The sequence below is a fragment of the Oncorhynchus kisutch genome, linkage group LG15 (genome assembly GCF_002021735.2).
Source record: "Oncorhynchus kisutch isolate 150728-3 linkage group LG15, Okis_V2, whole genome shotgun sequence".
NCBI classification, from domain to species: domain Eukaryota; kingdom Metazoa; phylum Chordata; class Actinopteri; order Salmoniformes; family Salmonidae; genus Oncorhynchus; species Oncorhynchus kisutch.
The window spans coordinates 45,317,246-45,343,212 of record NC_034188.2 but is presented as its reverse complement, the minus strand read 5'-3'; the positions used below and the strand labels follow the sequence as shown (position 1 = coordinate 45,343,212).

The following is a 25,967-nucleotide window of genomic DNA, read 5'->3' as shown; positions in this document are numbered from 1 at the left end:
CTGACCATTTTACTCTCCTTAGCAGAGCTGGTTAGGCTGTTTTCATGTTATCCATAGTGTTGGTGACTAACTGTGCTGCTGGCAGCAATTCAATTACACTAGCAATTCAATTACACTTTGTTTGCCAACGTTTACTGACACCGGCCATATTCAACTGGTTTTGAACATTCGTAAATTTGTCAGTTATTCTGCACTCTGGCATCGGAGTAGATACCCAGAGCAAATTTACCAGCTATCGACAGTTGTCGCAGTGACATCATGCACATTCTTTGGAAATGGTTACTTGCATAGTGGAGTCAGATCATACACGTAACTTTAGCTGGCGAGCCAGCCAGGTAACGTTAGCTAGCTACCTACCTAACAGTACTCTTTAACTTGAAATGAAAATAACTTTCTGACAAAATTAGAAAGGTGTAATATCTGAAAATGTAGCTAGCTAGACTATCTTACCCATGTATATGGATGGACGCTTCTCCTCTCTGTCACGGATGTCATGGTTGCCTTTAGTTTGAAGATGTAATCTGGAGGCAGGTGTTTTATACAGCTTTCTGTGTGTTCTCTTTTTGACTCCCTCTGTATATTTGCAATCAAAAGGCAGAATTTCTCCATCTCCTTAGCTGTCCAACTCTAATTCCACCTGGCCTTCTACTGATTTCAAAACTCAGTCCTCTAGAAAGTGGAGAGCAACACTTTGATATCTTCCAAAAAAGGCCACGTTAGAAGAAAGGATTACCTACAAATATTGACCAACTCATGTTATAGACAGAAGCTTACCACATGCAGACCAATCCGAACTCATCCAGCCCAGCCATTATCTCAGCCAATCATGCTAAGCGGGAAGGTTCCTGTCTTTTTCTATGGCTAAACCAACTAGACTCGTAATTTAACAATTTGTATTCGTATTTACAGATGTCATACAAGTTTGTTATTAAGGCACATGACAGTTCACATATTCCAGAAGGCATTTCTGCCAAAAAAACACAGTTCAAATGGCTTTCCTGTGAAGTAGTGACGCGTGACATATGCCACAAATAGAGAGTCACAAATAGAGGCAACACATGTTGTGTTTACTTGCCTAACCCTTGCAGGTACTGTATATGTGCTTTATTCATTAAATTACTTTGATTGTTAACGTTCATTGATGTGCATAATAACCTATCTGTCCTGTTACTAGTGTATATGAGGTAGAAGGAAGTCTGATCATGCTTTGACACTTTAACCTCCACCTCCTGTGTTCAGACCAGGCCTGTCCATTCTTTCAAATTGCATAGCCACAGGACATAGAGGTGCTGAGGGTGCTCCTACACCCCCTGAAATACCAGAGAAATGCGTAGTGCACTGGGCCTTTACCAGTCCTGTATTAGCGGACTGATGTAGCCATCTGTAGCGCGGACAAAAAAATTGCAGCACCCCCACCTCCAAACATCTGCCGAATTGTACACTTAACTGACCTTCATGGATTTTAGAGGAATTTACTGATTTATGAAATAGGCTGGAAACTCCCTCCAGCCCAGCATTTCCCAAATTCAGTCCTTGGGATCCCAAGGGGTGCATGTTTTTGGTTTTTGCCCTAACACTACACAGCTGATCCAAATGATCAAAGCTTGATGATTAGTTGAGTATTTGAATCAGCTGTGTAGTGCTAGGGCAAAAAAACAAAAACAAAACTCGGACACCTTGTGGTCCCGAGGACTGAGTTTGGGAAGCCCTGCTCTAGCCCATGCCTACACAAATCCAATGCTTTTACATTTGTGGGGAGAAGTGTACTTGTGTACACTTTAGGAGAAAGAGATGCAGGGCTGCTCGGCTCTTGGCTGTTCTCAATGCTCACTGCATTAGGGTAATGTTGGTCCAAAAAGTCCCTTTAGTCTCTCAGCAAAAAATAATAATATTTTATCTTCATTTAAACAGGGAGTCTGTCACGTTGGCATAAATGATTCAGGAGACAGGCGCAGGAATGCGTAATAAGAGGTTTTTATTGTACCCAATTTACGGCGTGCGTGCAAAGGACGAAGACCAAACAAACACTAAACAAAAACACTGAGTTGAAACCCAAACAAAAGAGTGGGGAGGACCTTGAATGAATAACACATGCGCACAATGATTAACACCCCCCTGGCCCTTTCCGCAGTGCAACGACATTTGGCTCCGTGGACGATCACAGGAACGCAGTGAGGGTCGATCAGGACCCGATGCAGCTGCCGAAGTTGCGTCATCATCGGACAGGCCAGTTGCCACTGTTGAAGTTGCGTCGGACTGACCAGTAGCAGTGGCGTCGGACGGACCGGTTGAGGTGGCGCTGGACAGGCTGTCTCCCTTAATGGTCGATTATTCTGTCACGCTGGTATGAGGATCGGGAGACAGGCGCAGGAATGCGTAATAGTTTTTTTTATTATACCCCAAATTATGTTGTGCTGTGTAAGGGCACGGGGACGAAGACCAAACAAACACGTAACAAAAACACAGGGTTGAACCCAAACAAAATATCAAGGAGTACCTTGAATAAATAACACGAGCACCATGATTAACACACGGGACGAGACCCACAATCATCTGCACAATCCATAAGGGCACGAAATCCCAAAACACACAGCACGGGGACTCACACGCATCAACGGACATTGTAACAATAATCGACAGCGCCATGGTGAACAAAGGGCAAAAAAAGAAACATCCCTTTTTCAGGACCCTGTCTTTCAAAGATAATTCGTAAAAATCCAAATAACTTCACAGATCCTCATTGTAAAGGGTTTTAACACTGTTTCCCATGCTTGTTCAATGAACCATAAACAATTAATGAACATTCACCTGTGGAATGGTCGTGAAGACACTAACAGTTTACAGATGGTAGGCAATTAATGTCACACTTATGAAAACTTAGGACACTAAGGAGGCCTTTCTACTGACTGAAAAACACCAGAGGAAAGATGCACATGGTCCCTGGTCATCTGCGTGAACGTGTCAGTGTTCTGCCATGGACAGCGAAGGGCCCGGATCTCAATCCCACTGAGCACGTCTGGGACCTGTTGGATCGGAGGGTGAGGGCTAGGGCCATTCCCCCCAGAAATGTCCAGGAACTTGCAGGTGCCTTGGTGGAAGAATTGGGTAACATCTCACAGCAAGAACTGGCAAATCTGGTGCAGTCCATGAGGAGGAGATGCGCTGCAGTACTTAATGCAGCTGGTGGCCACACCAGATACTGACTGTTACTTTTGATTTTGACCCCCCCTTTGTTCAGGGACACATTATTAATCTTCTGTTAGTCACATGTCTGTGGAACTTGTTCAGTTTATGTCTCAGTTGTTGCATCTTGTTATGTTCATACAAATATTTACACATGTTAAGTTTGCTGAAAATAAACGCAGTTGACAGTGAGAGGATGTTTCTTTTTTTGCTGAGTTTATTCAGTCAACCATACAGCTCCACTGAAATCTCTCAATTGATTTCTTCAACTAGTGTTTTTCTATTTCTAAGGACATGGAAAAATCTACCTTTCCTAAAACTCAATTGTTCATTTGAAATTGAATAGGAGCACTTTAAAACCACAGGTGTACACACTATATGTGTAACTCAAATCAAATCCAACTTTATTAGTCATTTGCGCTAAGTGTAGACCTTACTGTGTAAGGTGTAGACCTTACTGTGAAATGCTTACTTTACAAGCCCTTAACCAACAGTGCAGTTCAAGAAAGAGTTAAGAAAATATTTACCAAATAAACTAAAGTAAAAAATGTTTTAAAAAAAGTTACAATAAACTAACAATAACGAGGCTATAAACAGGGGGTACTGGTACCGAGTCAATGTGTGAGGGTACAGGTTAGTCGAGGTAATTTGTACATGTAGGTAGGGGTGAAGTGAATATGCATAGATAATAAACAGCGAGTAGCAGCTGTGTAAAAAAAAGGGAGGGGGGGGGGTCAATGTAAATAGTCCGGGTGGCCATTGGATTACATGTTCAGCAGTATTATGGCTTGGGCGTAGAAGCTGTTAAGGAGCCTTTTGTTCCTAGACTTGGTACTCTGGTACAGCTTGCAGTGCGGTAGCAAAAAGAACAATCCATGACTTGGGTGCCTGGAGTCTGACAATTGTTTGGGCTTTCCAAAAGAAACTGCCTAGTATATAGGTCCTGGATGGCAGGAAGCTTGGCCCCAGTGATGTACTGGGCCGTACACACTACCCTCTGTAGCGTCTTACGGTCAGATGCCGAGCAGTTGCCATACCAGGCGGTATGGCCTCTCCCTAGTCTTTCACCCCTATCTATCTCTCTTAGTCTCTCTCTCTTTCTCTCACTCATTCCCCCATTCTGATCAGAATACAATGGACAGGGTGAAACATGATGCACTCTAGACACAACCAGCATGAAATACCGACCTGCTAAAAATCTCAGACCTGTGCATAGACACAGGTCATGTCATATGCACGGACGCATGCACACATACACACACTCATGCAGGCACTTCATATGGAATGAGAAGGCTATAAGCACTTTTCTGTTATGCCTAGAGGGAATACTGTGCGATAGATTGATATTTTCCCCCGGTCTTGTTTGTGTTGATGGTGTTACCACATTCCGGTGGGGTTATGTAAACCCAGCACCGGCCAGGCATGCAGACAGAGGCGCAGTTATCTCTCCTTTTGATTTAAGATTAACCTCCAACTCTCATTGCTTGGTTTTCATATGCAAAAAAAGAATGTGCATGCATATCCATGAATCATTCTATCTTGGATCAGAAGTAATCTTCTGTATCCATCTAACACGCACACACACATACTTGCAAATCTTTTGAAGCATCTTGGATATTTATTTATTTCACCTTTATTTAACCAGGTAGGCAAGTTGAGAACAAGTTCTCATTTACAATTGCGATCTGGCCAAGATAAAGCAAAGCAGTTCAACACATACAACAACACAGAGTTACACACGGAGTAAAACAAACATACAGTCAATAATACAGTAGAAAAATAAGTCAAAATACAATGTGAGCAAATGAGGTGAGATAAGGGAGGTAAAGGCAAAAAAAGGCCATGGTGGCGAAGTAAATACAATATAGCAAGTAAAATGCTGGAATGGTAGATTTGCAGTGGAAGAATGTGCAAAGTAGAAATAGAAATAATAGGTTGCAAAGGAGCAAAATACATAAAGAAATACAGTAGGGGGAGAGGTCGTTGTTTGGGCTAAATTATAGATGGGCTATGTACAGGTGCAGTAATCTGGGAGCTGCTCTGACAGCTGGTGCTTAAAGCTAGTGAGGGAAATAAGTGTTTCCAGTTTCAGAGATTTTTGTAGTTCATTCTAGTCATTGGCAGCATAGAACTGGAAGGAGAGACGGCCAAAGGAAGAATTGGCTTTGGGGGTGACCAGAGAGATATACCTGCTGAAGCGCGTGCTACAGGTGGGTGCTGCTATGGTGACCAGCGAGCTGAGATAAGGGGGGACTTTACCTAGCAGGGTCTTGTAGATGACCTGGAGTCAGTGGGTTTGGCGACGAGTATGAAGCGAGGGCCAGCCAACGAGAGCGTACAGGTTGCAGTGGTGGGTAGTGTATGGGGCTTTGGTGACAAAACGGATGGCACTGTGATAGACTGCATCCACTTTATTGAGTATGGTATTGGAGGCTATTTTGTAAATTACATCGCCGAAGTCGAGGATCGGTAGGATAGTCAGTTTTACGAGGGTATGTTTGGCAGCATGAGTGAAGGATGCTTTGTTGTGAAATAGGAAGCCAATTCTAGATTTAACTTTGGATTGGAGATGTTTGATAGCCTCACAAGCTTACAGGATGTTTCATACGAGGCTATGGCCAACTATCTGGTGGATAAGAAAACCAGCATTTCTAAAAAAGAAAGACAGAATTATATGGCCCTGTCCTTTTTCTATTCTTAAATATTTGTGTTGAGCGCTATTACAGTTGGTTTTACAGTTGTACAGTTGAAGTCGGAAGTCGGAAGTTTACATACGAAATGCGAAAAAACAAGCAACGTCACTTGTAAAGTACCCAACTTGTTGTATTTTGTGCCAGTAATGATGCTTCTTTCTCTGAAAATGCTACTTTTATTTGCTCATCATAATGGCTGGAACAGAGTAAATGGATTGGAGACCATGTGTTTGATGTATTTTATGTATTTTATTCCAGTCATTATTTTTCACTCGTTTTACTTAAAACTCGTTTTCAACCACTCCACAAATGAACTTCATCATTAATGTATACAGAGAAGAGAGTCGGCCCAAGAATTTAACCCTGTGGCACCCCCATAGAGACTGCCAGAGACCCGGACAACAGGCCCTCCGATTTGACACACTGAATTGTATCAGAGAAATAGTTGGTGATCCAGGCGAGGCAGTCATTTGAGAAACCAAGGCTATCGAGTCTGCCGATGAGGATGTGGTGATTGACAGGGTCGACAGCCTTTGCCAGGTCAATGAATATGGCTGAACAGTATTGTTTTCTTGTCGATGGCGGTTAAGACATCGTTTAGGACCTTGAGCGTGGATGAGGTGCACCCATGACCAGCTCTGAAACCAGATTGCATAGCGGAGAAGGTGCGGTGGGATTCGAAATGGTCGGTAATCTGTTTGTTGACTTGGCTTTCGAAGGCCTTAGAAAGGCAGGGTAGAATAGATATAGGTCTGTAACAGTTTGGGTAAAGAGTGTCCCCCCCTTTGAAGAGGGGGATGACCGCAGCTGCATTCCAATCTTTGGGAATCTCAGATGACATGAAAGAGTGGTTGAACAGGCTAGTAATAGCGGTTGCGACAATTTCGGCAGATAATTTTTAGAAAGAAAGGGTTCAGATTGTCTAGCCCAGCTGATTTGTAGGGGTCCAGATTTTGCAGCTCTTTCAGAACATCAGCAGACTGGATTTGGGAGAAGGAGAAATGGGGAAGGCTTGGGCGAGTTGCTGTTGGGGGTGCAGTGCTGTTGACCGGGGTAGGGGTAGCCAGGTGGACAGCATGGCCAGACGTAGAAAAATGCTTATTGAAATTCTCAATTATAGTGGATTTATCGGTGGTGACAGAGTTTCCTATCCTCAGTGCAGTGGGCAGCTGGGAGGAGGTGTTAAGAACACACTTCTCCATGGACTTTACAGTGTCCCAGAACTTTTTTGAGTTTGTGTTGCAGGAAGCACATTTCTGCCTTGGCTTTTCTAACTGCCTGTGTATATTGGTTTCTAACTTCCCTGAAAAGTTGCATATCACAGGGGCTGTTCGATGCTAATGCAGAACGCCACAGGATGTTTTTTGTGTTTGTTAAGGGCAGTCAGGTCTGGAGAGAACCAAGGGCTATATCTGTTCCTGGTTCTACATTTCTTGATTGGGGCATGCTTATTTAAGATGGTGAGGAAGGCATTTAAAAAAAATAACCAGGCATCCTCTACTGACGGGATGAGGTCAATATCCTTCCAGGATACCCGGGCCAGGTCGATTAGAAAGGCCTGCTCGCTGAAGTGTTTCAGGGAGCTTTTGACAGTGATGAGTGGAGGTAGTTTGACCGCTTGACCCTTTACGGATGCAGGCAATGAGGCAGTGATTGCTGAGATCTTGTTTGAAGACAGCAGAGGTGTATTTAGAGGGCAAGTTGGTTAGGATGATATCTAGGAGGGTGCCCGTGTTTACGGTTTTGGGGTGGTGCCTGGTAGGTTCATTGATAATTTGTGTGAGATTGAGGGAATCAAGCTTAGATTGTACGATGGATGGAGTGTTAAGCATGTTCCAGGTTAGGTCACCTAGCAGCACGAGCTCTGAAGATAGATGGGGGGAAATCAGTTCACAAATTTGTATCCAGAGCACAGCTGGGGGCAAAGGGTGGTCTATAGCAGGCGGCAACGGTGAGACTTGTCTTTAGAGAGTTGGATTTTTAAAAGTAGAAGTTCAAATTGTTTGGGTACAGACCTGGATAGTAGGACAGAACTCTGCAGGCTAACTCTGCAGTAGATTGCAACACCGATTGCAACTGTTCTATCTTGTCTGAAAATGTTGTAGTTAGGGAGATTTCTGAGTTTTTGTTGGTCTTCCTAAGCCAGGATTCAGACACGGCTAGGACATCCGGGTTGGCAGAGTGTGCTAAAGCAGTGAATAAAACAAACTTAGGGAGCAGGCTTCTAATGTTAACATGCATGAAACCAAGGCTATTACGGTTACAGAAGTCACCAAAAGAGAGCGCCTGGGGAATAGGAGTGGACCTAGGCACTGCAGGGCCTGGATTCACATGTACATCACCAGAGGAACAGGAGGAATAGGATAGGGGTACGGCTAAAAGCTATGAGAATTGGTCGTCTAGGAGGTTGGTTGGGGTCACGGCAATTCAGACAGCTAGCCGGGCCATGGGTATCAAGCTGGCAGATGGAGGTCTGTTTTTAGCCATCTCGTTCGTTTCCGTCGGTAGATTAGTGGGGTTCCGTGTGGTAGAGGGGACCAATCCAATTGGCAAAATAGTTATAGTTATAGTGGCCTAAGAAAATTGTCCGATAGACCTATTCAGATATCAGCCGATAAGACAGCTAACGATTAGCGGGCCGCAGATGGGCATTCAGATTTCGGCGCGATGGAGTGGCCAGTTGGATAACTCCCTCGGGCAGATGACGTCAGTAGTCCAGTCGTGAAGGCCCGGTGGGGCTCCGCATCGGCAGTAAAACGGGTCCGGATAGGTGATTGTAGCCCAGGAGTGGCTGATGGAACTCTTCAGCTGGCTAGCTCTGGATATGCATATTGGAAATGCAGGGATATTGGTGGAAAGATCTAGGGTAGTTTTGTGGAACATTAATGAATATCCATGAACCATTTTGCCCTGATACACCATCAAAACACACAAAACATCTCATGTAATATGCCAACACTCCAACGCAACTAATTTGTGCAATGCATGCAACCCCTACAGTGTGGCTTTACTTCCAATCATCAGGGACTGATTCAAATGGCCAATACAAATGAATGACATGACCAATGGCCAACTTAGCCTCACAAGCTTACAGGATGTTTCATACGAGGCTATGGCCGACTATCTGGTGGATAAGAAAACCAGCATTACTAAAAAAGAAAGCCAGAATTATATGGCCCTGTCCTTTTTCTATTCTTAAATATTTGTGTTGAGCTCTATTACAGTTTGTTTTAAATTGTACAGTTGAAGTCGGAAGTTTACATACACTTAGGTTGGAGTCTTAAAACTCGTTTTCAACCACTCCACAAATTTCTTGTTAACAAACTATAGTTTTGGCAAGTTGATTAAGGCATGTACTTTGTGCATGACACAAGTAATTTTTCCAACAATTGTTTACAGACAGATTATTTCACTTCCAGTGTGTCAGAAGTTTACATACACTAGGTTGACTGCCTTTAAACAGCTTGGGAAATTCCAGAAAATGATGTCATGGCTTTAGAAGCTTCTGATAGGCTAACTGACATCATTTGAGTCAATAGGAGGTGTACCTGTGGATGTATTTCAAGGCCTACCTTCAAACTCAGTGCCACTTTGCTTGACATCATGGGAAAATCTAAAGAAATCAGCCAAGACCTCAGATTTTCTTTTAGACCTCCACAAGTCTGGTTCATCCTTGGGAGCAATTTCCAAACGCCTGAAGGTACCACGTTCATCTGTACAAACAATAGTACGCAAGTATAAACACCATGGGACCACGCAGCCGTCATACTGCTTAGGAAGGAGGCGCGTTCTTTCTCCTCGAGATGAACGTACTTTGGTGTGAAAAGGTAAAATCAATCCCAGAACAACAGCAAAGGACCTTGCGAAGATGCTGGAGGAAACGGGTACAAAAGTATCTATATCCACAGTAAAATGAGTCCTATATCGACATAACCTGAAAGGCTGCTCAGCAAGGAAGAAGCCACTGTTCCAAAACCGCCAATAAAAAGCCAGACTACGGATTGCAACTGCATATGGGGACAAATATCGTACTTTTTGGAGAAATGTCCTCTGGTCTGATGAAACAAAAATAGAACTGTTTGGCCATAATGACCATTGTTATGTTTGGAGGAAAAAGGGGGATGCTTGCAAGCCAAAGAACACCATCCCAACCGTGAAGCATGGGGGTGGCAGCATCATGTTGTGGGGGTGCTTTGCTGCAGGAGGGACTGGTGCACTTCACAAAATAGATAGCATCATGAGGAGGAAAAACTACGTGGATATGTTGAAGCAACATCTCAAGACATCAGTCAGGAAATTAAAGCTTGGTCACAAATGGGTCTTCCAAATGGACAATGACCCCAAGCATACTTCCAAAGTTGTGGCAAAATGGTTTAAGGACAACAAAGTCAAGGTATTGGAGTGACCATCACAAGCCCTGACCTCAATCCTGTAAAACAAATTGTGGGCAGAACTGTGTGTGTGAGCAAGGAGGCGTGTGCGAGCAAGGAGGCCTACAAACCTGACTCAGTTACACCAGCTCTGTCAGGAGGAATGGGCCAAAATTCACCCAACTTATTGTGGGAAGCTTGTGGAAGGCTACCCGAAATGTTTGACCCAAGTTAACCAATTTAAAGGCAATGCTACCAAATACTAATTGAGTGTATGTCTGACCCACTGGGAATGTGATGAAAGAAATAAAAGCTGAAATAAACCATTCTCTCTACTATTATTCAGACATTTCACATTCTTAAAATAAAGCAGTGATCCTAACTGACAGGGAATTTTTACTAAGATTAAATGTCAGGAATTGTGAAAAACTGAGTTTAAAAGTATTTGGCTAAGGTGTAACTTCTGACTTCAACTGTATCTGATTTTGATTTCGTCTTATTCATTGTATATGCAGGGATCCATTGTGAAAGGTCTCAATGGTCCCTGTCATGGATCCCTCTGGAACTTCCATTGCGCACACCTGGCCCCTATATTCCCACTGACTGCATTTGTAAACTCAGCAAAAAAAGAAACGTTCTCTCACTGTCAACGGTGTTTATTTTCAGCTAACTTAATTAACATGTGTAAATATTTGTATGAACATAACAAGATTCAACATCTGAGACATAAACTGAACAAGTTTATAAGACATGTGACTAACAGAAATGGAGTAATGTGTCCCTGAACAAAGGGGGGGTCAAAATCCAAAGTAACAGTCAGTATCTGGTGTAGCCACCAGCTGCATTAAGTACTGCAGCACTTCTCCTCCTCGTTTATTGCACCAGATTTGCCAGTTCTTGCTGTGAGATGTTACCCCACTCTTCCACCAAGGCATCTGCAAGTTCCTGGACATTTCTGGGGGGAATGGCCCTAGCCCTCACCCTCTGATCCCACAGGTCCCAGACGTGCTCAATGGGATTGAGATCTGGGCTCTTTGCTGGCCATGGCAGAACACTGACATTTCTGTCTTGCAGGAAATCACGCACAGAACGAGCAGTATGGCTGGTGGCATTGTTATGCTGGAGGGTCATGTCAGGATGATCCTGCAGGAAGTGTACCACATGAGAGAGGAGGATCTCTTCCCTGTAACGTACAGCGTTGAGATTGCTTGTCATGATAACACGCTCAGTCCGGACTGCCACCTCCAAATCAATCCCGCTACAGAGTACAGGCCTTCCTTCGACGATAAACGCGAATCTGACCATCACCCCTGTTGAGACCAAACAGCGACTCGTCAGTGAAGAGCACTTTTTGCCAGTCCTGATGGTGGGTTTGTGACCATAGGCAACATTGTTGTCGGTGATGTCTGGTGAGGACCTGCCTTACAACAGGGCCTACAAGCCCTCAGTCCAACCTCTCTCAGCCTATTGCAGACAGTCTCAGCTCTGATGGAGGGATTGTGCATTCCTGGTGTAACTCGGGCAGCTGTTGTTGGCATCATGTACCTGTCCCGCAGGGGTGATGTTCGGATGTACTGCTCCTGTGCAGGTGTTGTTACACGTGGTTTGCCACTGCAAGGACGATGAGCTGTCCGTCCTGTCTCCCTGTAGCGCTGTCTTAGGCGTCTCATGGTACAGACATTGCAATTGATTGCCCTGGCCACATTTGCAGTCCTAATGCCTCCTTGCAGCATACCTAAGGCACGTTCACGCAGATGAGCAGGCACCCTGGGCATCTTTCTTTGGGTGTTTTTTAGAGTCAGTAGAAAGTTCTCTTTAGAGTCCTAAGTTTTCATAAGTGTGACCTTAATTACCTACCATCTGTAAGCTGTTTTAGTGTCTTAACGACAGTTCTACAGGTGCATGTTCATTAATTGTTTATGGTTCATTATGTTTAAACCCTTTACAATGAAGATCTGTGAAGTTATTTGGATTTTTACGAATTATCCTTGAAAGACTGGGTCTTGAAAAAGGGATGTTTATATGTGAAGTTTAAGCATCTTCACATTTTACATTTTAAATATTGCTTAGTCAATTAGGAATTTTTAATAAGACCCATATTTTACCCATATTGTATCATTAAATTCATTGAGCAATCTTCCAGAGTCTTTACTGCTACATTGTGTCTGTATGCCTGAGCTCCTGTTTTGGTGCTGGATGGGTTGTGTGTCATTCCAAGTCTCAAGGTTAATCACACACAGTTTTTTCAAAGGCCTTGCGGGGCAAAGGTAAAAGTGGCTTAACGGTACAAGTGTCCTCAGCTGACTGCCTAATACTGCTTGAAACTCTTTCCCCATGTTTTTTTTGTGTGGGTTCAGGTGTCAACATACCACTTGATTCAAGATAAGATATATGGGTCAAGACTAATCACTTGTCATTTTGCATTAATTCATCATGATTGAACTTTAATGAATTACTTCAATGAATGAAGAACTGATCCTGGTTTGTGGCTGTACTTTATTTAAATAATCCGGTCTATGCTGTCTGTATGTTGCTGTGTCTGAAATCTGTCTTCCCTACTACTTACTAAAGCAACATACTGTGTACTAATTGTACTACATACTAATTAGAACATACTCTGTAGTAGAAAACATATGCTGGAAGCAACCAATATTAACATTACTAGCCTCCTGAGAATGCCTCATCTAATGCGCAATTGCGTTGTTTCCTGCCATTCGTTGATTTTAGTACAGCCCGTCTCCATATGCCCTTGCCTGATGCACAATTCCATACATGTTAAAAAGCTGAAATTAGTGTAACATTCTGGAATTTAAAGCATACTCAATTGTCGAAGTTTACTATAAAACGTTGATTTCCTATTTGTGCATACGCATCAGTACTATTTAAAATGCAAGGTATTCAGGTACAGGTATTCAGACAGGCCTAGTGTGTATAATAGGCTACGGCATGGCTGTCACTCATGCGTCCACCCTCGTACCCCAGAACTCTTATCTGTCTCTTGTAACTGGGTTTGAGAGCGAGGCATGCGGACACTCTGATCAGGGAGCGAGACAATCAGCCTCCACATCTCTAAACAAACCCACACAGGTGATGTCATCAAGGCCACTTAAACCATTAGATTCTCTATAAACACCTCACTCTTTGAAACCTCTGCCAGATGCATTGAAATGTGTGTCTAAATGCACAGCTACTGTGTGTGCATGTGGGCGCACGTGTGTGCGTGCGTGTGCGTGCGGGCCCACGTGTGCATGTACAATAGTGTATGATTATATACAAACATTTGTGCCAGAGGATCAGTGATGGAGCCACCCTGACTCTCTCCCTCTCATCATCTCCTCCCTGTGTTGATAGTTGTTGTTGGCAGTGCTATATGAGTCTCTCCCTCCAGGAGACTGATGGCAGTAATTGCAGTAGTAATCAAAGGACTGTGCAGGGAGCTGTTCTGCTCCATCCTGTTGTCAACAAGGAGCTCATCGCTACCCCCTCTCCTTTGTCCTGCAACCCTTCCCCAGACTGTCGATTTAAAGGACTTACCTGAGTCATGTCATTAGGACACCCGATGTGAATTCTAAAATAAGTTTGCAATGAAAAACTTTTCTCATTGAAACAGGATGTCCAGTTAGTCCCTCCCTTTTCAGTCTGATTTCTTCAATCCTATGACTGGACTGGACTGCTCTATGCAACAAGATAGATGTGTATATGACCCATCTATTCAATAATACTGTGTGTTTATGTTCTAATTCTTTCATTTCTATGCCAACTCTTCTGTTGACTATACTGTGATTGCAGTGTCATGCATCACTGGGTTGTTTGTGGTACACATTACGGTGTTGAACAGCGGTTTGTGTTGTTAGGAGCTGCTGTGCCATCTGCTCACTCTGTCTATATCCACTCTGGGCTCTGTTTTAACAAACCTAAGGCAAACATACATCTCAGCGCACTTGCTGTTGTGTTGTTGGTACAGTACTGTGCAAAAGTTTTAAGCGGGTGTTGAAAATGCTGTAAAGTAAGAATGCTTTCAAAAATAGACATTTTAATAGATTATATTTATCAATTAACAAAATGCAAAGTGAGTGAACAGAAGAAAAATCTACAACAAATCAATATTTGGTGTGACCCCCTTTGCCTTCAAAACAGCATAAATTCTTCTAGGTACATTTGCACACAGTTTTTGAAGGAACTCGGCAGGTAGGTTGGCCCAAACATCTTGGGGAACTAACCACAGTTCTTCTGTGGATTTAGGCAGCCTCAGGTGCTTCTCTCTCTTCCTGTAATCCCAGTCAGACTCGATGATGTTCACTTCCAGGACTCCTTGTTCTTCTTTACGCTGAAGATAGTTCTTAAATGACTTTCTCTGTATGTTTGGGGTCTTCATGCTGCAGAATAAATTCGGGGCCAAACAGATGCCCCCCTAACGGTATTGCATGATGCATAAGTATCTGACTGTACTTCTCAGCATTGAGGAGACCAAATCCCCAAATGACCAAATCCCTAACTCCATTTGCAGAAATGCAGCCCCAAACTTGCAAGGAAATTCCACCATGCTTCACTGTTGCCTGCAGACACTCATTTGTGTACTGCTCTCCAGCCCTTCGGCGAATAAACTGCCTTCTGTTACAGCCAAATACTTTTGCATAGTTGAGTCGCTTGGCCTTGTTTTCACGTCGCAGTCATAGCTTTTTGGCCGCAATTCTTCCATGAAGGCCACTTCTGACCAGACTTCTCCGGACAGTACAGTAGATGGGTGTACCAGGGTCCTACTGTTTTCTGCCAATTCTGAGAAGATGGCACTGCTGGACATCTTCCGATTGCAAAGGGAAGTAAGCATGATGTGTCTTTCATCTGCTGCAGTAACTTTCCTTGGCCTACCACTGCATCTACGGTCCTCAACGTTGCCCGTTTCTTTGTGCTTCTTCAAAAAGAGCTTGGACAGCACATCTGGAAACCCCTTTCTGCCTTGAAATGTCTGCCTGGGAGAGACCTTGCTGATGCAGTATAACTACCTTGTGTCTTGTTGCTGTGCTCAGTCTTGCCATGGTGTATGACTTTTGACAGTAAACTGTCTTCAGCAACCTCACCTTGTTAGCTGAGTTTGGCTGTTCCTCACCCAGGTTATTCCTCCTACACAGTTGTTTCTGTTTCAGTTAATGATTGTGTTTCAACCTACATATTGAATTGATGATCATTAGCACCTGTTTGGTATAGTTGTTTAATCATGCACCTGCCTATATACCTACAAAATCCCTGACTTTGTGCAAGTGTACCTACAAGAATGTATGCTTTTTTGAAGGAAAAGGGTAGTCACACCAAATATGGATTTGATTTAGATTTTTCTTCTGTTCACGCACTTTGCATTTAGTTAATTAATAAAAATAATCTATTAACATGTCTATTTTTGAAAGCATTCTTACTTTACAGCATTTTTTCACACCTGCCTAAGACTTTTGCACACTACCGTATGTCAGAAATATTTGGGATATTTTTTGACAGTGGGAATTATTGGCGCAACACCTGTCATAAGTGCAAAGAGGCAGGCCTTCTATGATTTAATAGATTGTAGGTGTGAAGAGTGCTTGATCACTCATTGGCCAAAGAAAACCTGCTCCAAAGCTTTTCATGTGGTTGCTTAAAGTTGTCTTATTTACGGTGTTTGATGTTTCATTCTCATAAACTCCAATTCAGCAGGGGTGTCGTTTATTAAATACAGTAGCCTACAGTTACCTAATATTAATATGTATTCAGCTTTTCACATTAACATAATATCCAGTTTAAAGAAAAAAGGAGAATATCTGTTGACTGTTCTGTTTTGTAAAGGTGGTATTTTAATAAAACATAGATGATAGGCTACTGATAAGGTTACTGTGCCATAACCGACTGTCTTACTGCTAAGATCAGCTTTTATTTGGTCTTAAATATCCACAGTTGCACTGCCTGAAATTGGCACTTTGGCGCACGTTTTAAGGACACACCTTAGATATTTCCAACCCTCGCACCTCAGTGCAAGCAAGCAGATGTTAGACAGGTAAATTACCAACACTGGCACAAGGGATTGAAAATAGCAGAGTGCCCATTTTTACAAGTCGAAATTGCCAACGTGTGCATTTGACATTTGCTCTGCCTTAACGCCAGAAATAGAGCCCCATGTGTTAGTTCATGGATAGCCCTGCAAAGGCCTAGGTCATTTTTGTCTGGTAAGGAGTTACTTTTTGTGTGTGATTTTATTGAACCGATAGGCCAGTGGAGAGAAGACAGATAGTAACTGTGTGTTTGTGTCTTGTAGGGGGACCAATGCAATGTGAATGACAGTCGCTGTGTGTTTGTGTCTATCATCACAGTGACTGCATGTTTGTGTTGTGCAGGTGGACCAATGTAATGTGTCTGACAGTGGCTGTGTGTTTGTGTGTTGCATGACAGTTACTGTGTGTTTGTGTCTTGCAGGGGGACCAACCGGAGGGACTCTGTGGGGGGCGGGACTGCTCCACCTGCCAGTGTTTCCCTGCTAAAGGAGCCCAGGTAAGACTCCTTACACATACAGTACACACCGTCCAATCACAACATAGACATCCCACACCACACATTCTAACCAGGAATTGCCAATAACCACAGAAGGGGTGCTCAATCCTTGAAGTATGTAAATGAAGTGATGAGGCAGAAATGTCCACACAATTGAAATGCCAACGTGTTTTCAGAGCAAACTTCGACGTCATAACCGTCATGCCAGCCCTAACCGTATGTAACCAGTTTGGATGTATGGTTTATGTGAATGAAACAGCTGTAGTGTTTATAGTCCCATTAGCCAAGTGTCACAACCTTATCAAAATAATTATAGTAAAACAAAAGCTTTCAACTGCAGCTGACATGAATGAATGAATTGACATAATATGGGGCTATTATGTTTAGTACCCATTAGGGTCATACACAAGTGTTTAGGGATCTGAACACATAACTAAAATGAAAATGGGTCTCCGTGTTCAGATTGTTAACACAAGAACATGCTTATTCACTGTAACACTTTTTAAACACAAGAACACGTTTATTCAGCACAAGGCATTTAGGTTTTAAAGGGTGTAAAGCCGTTTTTCATATTTCCCAGCATGCCTTTCGAGTGAATGTGAGAGACAAGGTTGTTACAACTCCTATTGTGCTTTATGACCACATACTATACACTTAAAAAAGCCTTTAGTTATGGTCTATTTATCCTCAAGATTTTGGTCTGAAAATGCTGGCTCATGTGCCACATCAGACCTGCAAGTCACAATGCTCTGGTTAGTAATTCCTATTGCAATCCAGCCAGAAGGATGATATCCAACAATTTGAATATTTTATCCCCCACAACTTGCCCTCAGAATGACTGCTAAAGGAGAAAAAAATAATAAACCAACTAGACTGGAATAGCCATCTCAGTAATGGGTGCAATAAGTCCAACACCTGACAGATTGGATTAGTTTATGATAAAATTTAAGTTATTGATTGTTGTTTAGTGGAAGGTCAATTAATCAATTTGTATGAGGAAACAAATATTAAAATGATCTATTCTAAAAATCAACCTGCACCAAAGCATGCTGGGAAATACGATAATGAGCCCCCCACACAATTGTTTTTCACTCTGACATGGAACCCAAACCGAACCCAAATCGTGCATACATGTATTTTGTCCCCCCACACCAAACGCGAACACGACACGCAGGTTAAAATATCAAAACAAACTCTGAACCAATTATATTAATTTGGGGACAGGTCGAAAAACATTTATGCCAATTTAGCTAGTTAGCTTGCACTTGCTAGCTAATTTGTCCTATTTAGCTAGCTTGCTGTTGCTAGCCAATTTGTCCTGAGATTTAAACATTGAGTTGTTATTTTACCTGAAATACACAAGGTCCTCTACTCTACCAATTAAATCCACACATAAAACGGTCAACAGAATCGTTTCTAGTCATCTCTCCTCCTAGGCTTTTTCTTCTCTTGACTTTTGCGATTGGCAACTTTCATAAATTAGGTGCATTACCGCCACTGGCCTCGTTTGTCTTTCAGTCACCCACGTGGGTATAACCAATGAGGAAATGGCACGTGGGTACCTGCTTCTATAAACCAATGAGGAGATGGGAGAGGCAGGACTCGCAGCGTGATCTGCGTCAGAAATATAACTGATTTCTATTTTAGCCCTTGGCAACGCAGACGCTTGTTGAATAACATAGATTTCTAAATATATTTTGCAACGCGAGCGGTGTGGTCAGCCTATGAGAGACGATGGGAAAGTAAACACTAGTGTTTGAAATCTGAACACTTAGGAGATTTTAAACACAGATGTGTAGGTTAAATATATGTTTCACGTTTCATGGTTTTAGAGTGTAGATTTCTAAGGTTGGAGAATCTCAGCATAGATTTTGAGCTGAAGCTGGTATGGATGTGCCTTCATAAAGGAAACGTTGTAACCTTCAGCCTCCCTAAAAATGACTTTCACTCTCTAGAGATTGGGTAGACTATGATAATATGAACATTAAAACTTGTTAGGGAGGATGTTCCTGTGGCGGGATCAAATCAGCGCATATTTTAGAGCGCCACCGAAAGTTTTCGATAAAACTCAAACTTTCATTAAAACACACATACAAGGTAGTGAATTAAAGCTACACTCGTTGTGAATCTAGCCACCAAGTCAGATTTGGAAAATGCTTTTCGGCGAAAGCATGAGAAGCGAATATCTGATAGCAAACACCCCCCAGAATACCAGACCGTCAACAAAATAACAGATTTTGCGGTAGCCGGTGCTACCCAAAACGCAGAAATAAAATATAAAACATTCATTACCTTTGACGAGCTTCTTTCTTGGCACTCCTATATGTCACATAAACATCACAATTGGGTCTTTTTCCCGATTTAAATCCGTCATTGTATACCCAAAATGTGATTTGCTGAAGACCGGTCTGATCCAGAAAAATGCCCCTTTACAAGACGCAACGTCACTTTTTAAAATGACAAAAGTTGCCTATATACTTTTACAAATCACTTCAAATTACTTTTCTAAACCAACTTTAGGTATTAATAAACGTTAATAATCTATTAAATTGATCACAGGGCGATCTGTATTCGATAGCAGCAAGTCTTGAAATCATCGTCCATGTTTTCACATTCAAAACATCCTGTGGTGAGCCCAAAGAAAGGAAATGCGTCACGCTACCAAACCAAGGATAAAGCAGAATGAAAATGACAGCATTGGCGACATCGTGTGGAAGCTGTAGGCGTTTACAGGGGATTCCTATGTATTTTTTTCAGCGTTAGACAATACATTGACTGGCGGATGGATATTTTTTGTGTTTCGGGGAACAGTTTTTCGACACATTTTGACTCCTTAAACACGTTATGTTATAGCCACAGACACGATTTAACCAGTTTTAGAGACTTCAGAGTGTTTTCTATACACACACACTTATCATATGCATATACTATATTCCTGGCATGAGTAGCAGGACGCTGAAATGTTGTGTGATTTTTAACAAAAAGCTGTGAAAATTCGCATATCCCAAAGAGGTTTTAAGAAGTATTTACGAGATGTTGAGATTGTCTGGGCTGAGGGCTTTGGGCACTGACCAACAGGGCTATGTATGAGGCTTGGGGGAGGGGGATAGAGAACAAAGTGGGGTGTTAAAATGTGACAGACCGGGTCAAAATAGCAAAATTTGAAATTGTGTTTTTTACATTGGATAAAAGTAGAGACTCAGAGCTACGAAATGGTATATCATACACACATTTGAGGAACAATGGGAAAGTAATTTTGCTTTGAAAGTTGATCAACTTCTATACTCACTTATGAGAAAATGGCCTTTGAATGTTTTGGTACTACCACTGGAGAGCTTTTCTTTGTCTACACCCATTCATCATTGTTCACAGCCTCTTAAGCTTTAGCCCCACTCATCTCTTTAAGGGTTGAGTTCTGTACTAACAACAGCAGTCAAGTACCCATGTAAAGACCTTTATTATACACAGATTCAAAATATCTATTGATAACAAATGTGTATTTTGTGGGTGCAGTGGCGATTTTAGCATGTAAATCTTGGTGGGGCAAATACCAGCAAAGCCACTACACAACACAACACTAAACAATACATTAATTGTACTATAACTGTGGCAAACGGTGCCCACAAACATAAAGCTGTCCCAACATCTTACCACTGCTACACCTGGCTATCAGCGGAGCCTTGTCTAGCAGCGAAACCGTTCATTCAGCCTCATTTACTGCCTTAAAAAAAACATAGCTGATATGGCTGACTTGCTTAAACAAATGTGGTTTCTAATGACAATTGAGATGTACAAACTATGGCATAAGGAGATGACTAGCGGATAAGCGGCAATCTGTAATTTCGATTAAGACAATGTGCGAGCTAGGACGGACATAGTCAATATAAGTATTTGTTTTAGCACTTTTGAAAGGTACAGCGACAGAATTCAGAACATGGGCCGTTCTTACAGTGCTCTCCCTGTACACCAAGTCAGAACCGTAGGATAAATAAAGTGGGCATATAAACAGACAATGAAAGCTCTTACAATATTTGATGATTACATTTCTCTAAAACAGGTTATAAGCTACATGTGCACCACCAAGTCAGAACAGTAGGCAAAATTAAGAGGGGTAAATAGACCAAATTAATAGGGCGAGGCACATGAGCTACTAACATCTTACTACACAACATCCATTTAGTGTTACTTTCTTAGCTACAGTATACATATCTCCCTGGCATATTACATCATTTATGCAGCAGCATACAATACATTTTTGGATTCACCTTGTTGTGCTGTGCTCACTTGTACAGGAAGGTGACGCGGCATTCCTTCGTGCGCAAATTTTGTCATCAAATTCTGTCATTCTCTGGATTTATGGTGCTTTCAAAATAGCTGTGAACTCGGAAAAAACAAGGTCGAATCATGATGATGTCATTGATCTTCAGGTCGTAGCTCTAGAAAGAGGCCGGATTTACAATTCCTTGTTTAATGACCTTTCAAAACATATTTTCCCAGTCAGAGGTTGTTTATTCCCTAATTTCCAATTGTCTTGAACTCACTGAAGTCAAGTTTTCGCAGTTCCGAGTTAACAGTTGTTTTGTGCGCGGCACAAATGATGCTTCATTGACAGCATGGCCAATGTTGAATGTTTATCATTTTAAACTTGGAAAAGAGCCCCTTAATCCCAGATTTGGGACCACACAGCCACTCCACTGAATAGCAGGCTAGTGATTTCTTTGCAATGCTTGCAGTTGACATTAACCACTGTCACTGATTCCTTCCAAACCACTCATTGTTTAATTAGCTATAGCCAACTTGTTGTGTAATATTTATGTCCAATGGCTGATGAGCACCGATACGTTTTATCTATAATTTATTTTCATTATTTCTCTTCATATGACAAGGATTAAAAAGGATTTTCCAGTAGATTGTTGACTTGATTCATGATGATGACTGCTAGCTAATACTTGAAAGTATGAGTTTGACATGATCAGTCCAATCAAAGCTACTATACATGTAACATGATTTGGCATAATATTTTCTGTGGCCAATGACCTTGGGCCTTCTTGGATGGGCACTTCTAATGTAACTCTATGGCAGCACCCAATTGACTAGAATTTTCTAGCTCGCCCATTAGACTTGACGGCGATGTAGTGTCCCCATGAGTGACACTGACCCAATCACAGCGCAACACTCTGTATTTTCTGCTGGCTTGCCCCACCAACACAGAAAGCACGAGGCTGAAACACCTGCATTTTGGAGCTGCCTTACTCAAGAAAACAAAAAAAGAGACCATGTCTGTATGCTGCTTTATTAACTCAATTATATATATGGTTTGCAAACTGATATGTGACACGTATTAATTCTGAAATAACATGGAAAAAAGGCCAGCCCCACCTAAATTTGTATTCCAAATGAAATACAATTTAAAAATGTGGGGATGACGGGTCGCCACTGTGTGGTTGTGACCCAGAGACTCTTGACCATTTATTTTGGGACTGTTCTTATGTCAGAAGATTGTGGAGTGAGTTAGAAGATTTTCTTTTAAAAGTAACTAATATTATTGTTAATTTGAAAGGCTGATATTATGTTTTATTTTGATCCAAATTATATGGACCCTGATTTAACTTTCCTTGTTAATTTGTTTATTTTTCATGGCAGATTCTTTATCCATAAAATGAAGTGGGCGGAGAACAAACACCTCTTCACATTGGGCTCCCGAGTGGCGCAGAGCCCCGTAGGGCGGCGCACAATTGGCCCAGCGTCGTCCGTGTTAGGGTTTGGCCGTCATTGTAAATAAGAATTTGTTCTTAACTGACTTGCCTAGTTAAATAAAGGTTCAAATAAAATAAAAGAGAATTTAAATAAAACATTTAAATTATCAGTAAGTGTAAAAATAAAAAAGGAATACATACCATAAAAAAAATTGACAAATTGAAAATGTATCTCGATGTCTCGATATAACCCTGTCTGTTAGCTTTATGTACTCTTGTTTGTATATTTCTGGTTTTGTATTTGTTTTGTTCATAATAATAATACATTTTTGTAAAAAAAAATATCAGTCAAGCACCCAAGCTAGCTACTTCCAGACACAAATGAGAGAACATCTCACTGAACATTACTCGCCCTAGCAGAGCTGGTTAGGCTGTTTTCATGTTATCCAGTGCTTTGGTGACTGTAATTGTGCTGCTGGCAACAATTTTAATGACAAAGTTGCAAAGTTTACTGACAACAGCCATATTCAACTGGTGTTGAGCGTTCGTAAATTCATCAGTTATTCTGCGCTCTCGCACACATGAGAGTGCTCTTAAATCGGAGTTTATGGCCAGACTGAATTTACAAACGCACCCGAAATGATTACTTGCATAGGGGAGTCTTTTGTTCAGACATGTAGCTAGCTAGCTAGACAATCAACCATAATCTCAATTCATGACGTTACTACCCTGCATGAATCTGCAGTTAGCTAACCAACCAGGTTCAATGTTAGCTAGCTAAGCATATGGCTCTGACATACGAATAATAAGATCACATTAGCTAGCGAGCCAGCCATCTAACGTTAGCTAGCTAACAGTACACTTTAACTTGAAATGAAACGACTTTCTTACCTGTATACATCATAGATGGACACATCTCCTGAGGTTGCCCTTAGTTTGAAGATGTAATCTGGAGACAGGTGTTTTCTCCATCTCCTTAGCTCTCATATTCGAATTCCACTGAAATCGGTCCTCCAGAAAGTGGAGAGTGCCAGATCTCCCCAAGGAGATGTGGGTGTGGAGTCAGGTGCAGGAGAAACAAGTTCCAAAGCAATGGGTGTTTATTTTAACTAGCTCAAAAAACAACAGGACACCGGACTACAGCAATAGCCACGAAAACCCCACACAGACAGAGTCCAGGGAAAACACCTGTAAAACATGAGCTAATAAAACCTAATATGCCTAGTTTCCTGAAACGGTTCACAACTGGTCCCAGTGTGTTTCTGGGGTAGAGAGTGGTAAAACGCTGCCCAGTGAGTGTGTTAATGGAGAAAAGAGGCTTATAGTGAGACACAGCTAATGGGATTAGTGGTGTTCCATATCATGAGGGGATATTCCTCACTGCACACACACACACATTTGCCTGGACCCTTTATCGTCGACATGGAGCCCCGCTGATCCATCACGACTGGACAGCCGACGTTATCGCCTGTTGTGGTCTCAACAGGCTATTCTGTTACGATGTCACCGAAGAACGATCTACTAGCCCCGGCCCGCTAGCTTTTCTGAACGCTGTGACTACCGAACAGAACTCTGACTCACCTATTGCTGCTCTTTTGACCCTATGATCACTTGGCTGCACAGCTAATCCCCCACTGGACTGTTTCAATAACACGGTACCTCATTTTGTTTACCTGTTGGCCCCAGCCTTGAACTCAGGTCCTGTATGCACCTAACTGACCCGCTCTGGCCATTCATCGCCATTTACCCGTTGTTGATTGCTTTATGCCTCTTTCTAATGTCAATAAGCCTTGTCTACTGCTGTCTTGGCTAGTTTTTACTGTTTTATTTCACTGTAGAGCCTTCAGTCCTGCTTAAAATGCCTTAGACAGCTCTTTCGTCCCACCCCACACACATGCGGAGACCTCACCTGGCTTAATTGTGCCTCCGGACCCGAAACCTCTCTCATCGTATCTCATCGCCTAGGTTTACCTCCACTGTACTCACATCCTACCATACACTTGTCTGTACATTATGCCTTGAATCTACTCTACCATGCCCAGAAATCTGCTCCTTTTATTCTCTGTCCCCAACGCACTAGACAACCAGTTCTTATAGCCTTTAGCCGTACCCTTATCCTACTCCTTCTCTATTCCTCTGGTGATGTAGAGGTTAACCCTAGCACTGTAGCCCCCAGTTACACTCCCATTCCCCAAGCGCTATCATTTGTTGACTTCTGTAACCGTAAAAGCCTTGGTTTCATGCATGTTAACATCAGAAGCCTCCTCCCTAAGTTTGTTTTGTTCACTGCTTTAGCACACTCCGCCAACCCTGATGTCCTTGCCGTGTCTGAATCCTGGCTTAGGAAGGTCACCAAAAATTCAGAAATTTCCATCCCCAACTTCAACGTTTTCCGCCAAGATAGAACTGCCAAAGGGGGTGTAGTTTCAAACTACTGTAGGAATAGCCTGCAGAGTTCTGTCATGTTATCCAGGTCTGTGCCCAAACAGTTCGAGCTTCTACTTTAAAAAAATCCACCTTTCCAGAAATAAGTCTCTCACTGTTGCCGCTTGTTATAGACCCCCCTCAGCCCCCAGCTGTGCCCTGGACACCATATGTGAATTCATTTCCCCCCATTTATCTTCAGAGTTTGTACTGTTAGGTGACCAAAACTGGGATATGCTTAACACCCTGGCCATCCTACAATCTTAGCTTGATGCCCTTAATCTCACACAAATTATCATGGAACCTACTAGGTACAACCCTAAATCTGTAAACACTGGCACCCTCATATATGTCATCCTGACCAACCTGCCCTTTAAATACACCTCTGCTGTCTTCAACCAGGATCTCAGCGATCACAGCCTCATTACCTGTGTCCATAATGGGTTTGCGGTCAAACAACCACCCCTCATCACTGTCAAACGCTCCCTAAAACACTTTAGCAAGCAGGCCTTTCTAATCGACCTGGCCCGGGTATCCTGGAAGGATATTGACCTCATTCCGTCAGTAGAGGATGTCTGGTTATTCTTTAAAAGTGCTTTCCTTGCCATCTTAAATAAGCATGCCCCATTCAAAAAATGTAGAACTAAGAACAAATATAGCCCTTGGTTGACTCCAGACCTGATGCATTAGCATCAGACCTGATGCATTAGATATTCAACCTTTAAGGGGAGTTAGGAAACAATATACACAGGCAGTTAGGAAAGCAAAGGCTAGCTTTTTCAAACAGAAATTTGCATCCTCTAGCACAAACTCCAAATAGTTCTGGGACACTGTAAAGTCCATGGAGAATAAGAGCACCTCCTCCCAGCTCCCCACTGCACTGAGGCTAGGAAACACTGTCACCACCGATAAATCCACGATAATCGAGAATTTCAATAAGCATTTTTCTGCGGCTAGCCATGCTTTCCACCTGGCTACCTCTACCCCGGTCAACAGCTCTGCACCCCCCCCAGCAACTTGCCAAAGCCTCCCCAATTCTCCTTCACCCAAATCAAGATGTTCTGAAAGAGCTGCATGATATGGACCAC

General features: G+C 42.4%; 1 protein-coding gene across 4 annotated transcripts in view; it reads left to right on the top strand.

Moving 5' to 3' along the window:
• The window catches only part of col4a4 (collagen, type IV, alpha 4), a 161,886-nt gene that overhangs the window by 32,820 nt on the left and 103,099 nt on the right, over nucleotides 1–25,967 (top strand). For all 4 annotated transcript variants that reach the window (XM_020503910.2, XM_031790323.1, XM_020503913.2 and 1 more), the window contains exon 4: nucleotides 16,685–16,759. In XM_020503910.2, the coding sequence (XP_020359499.1) occupies nucleotides 16,685–16,759 (75 nt within the window). The remainder of the gene's footprint in view (nucleotides 1–16,684; nucleotides 16,760–25,967) is intronic.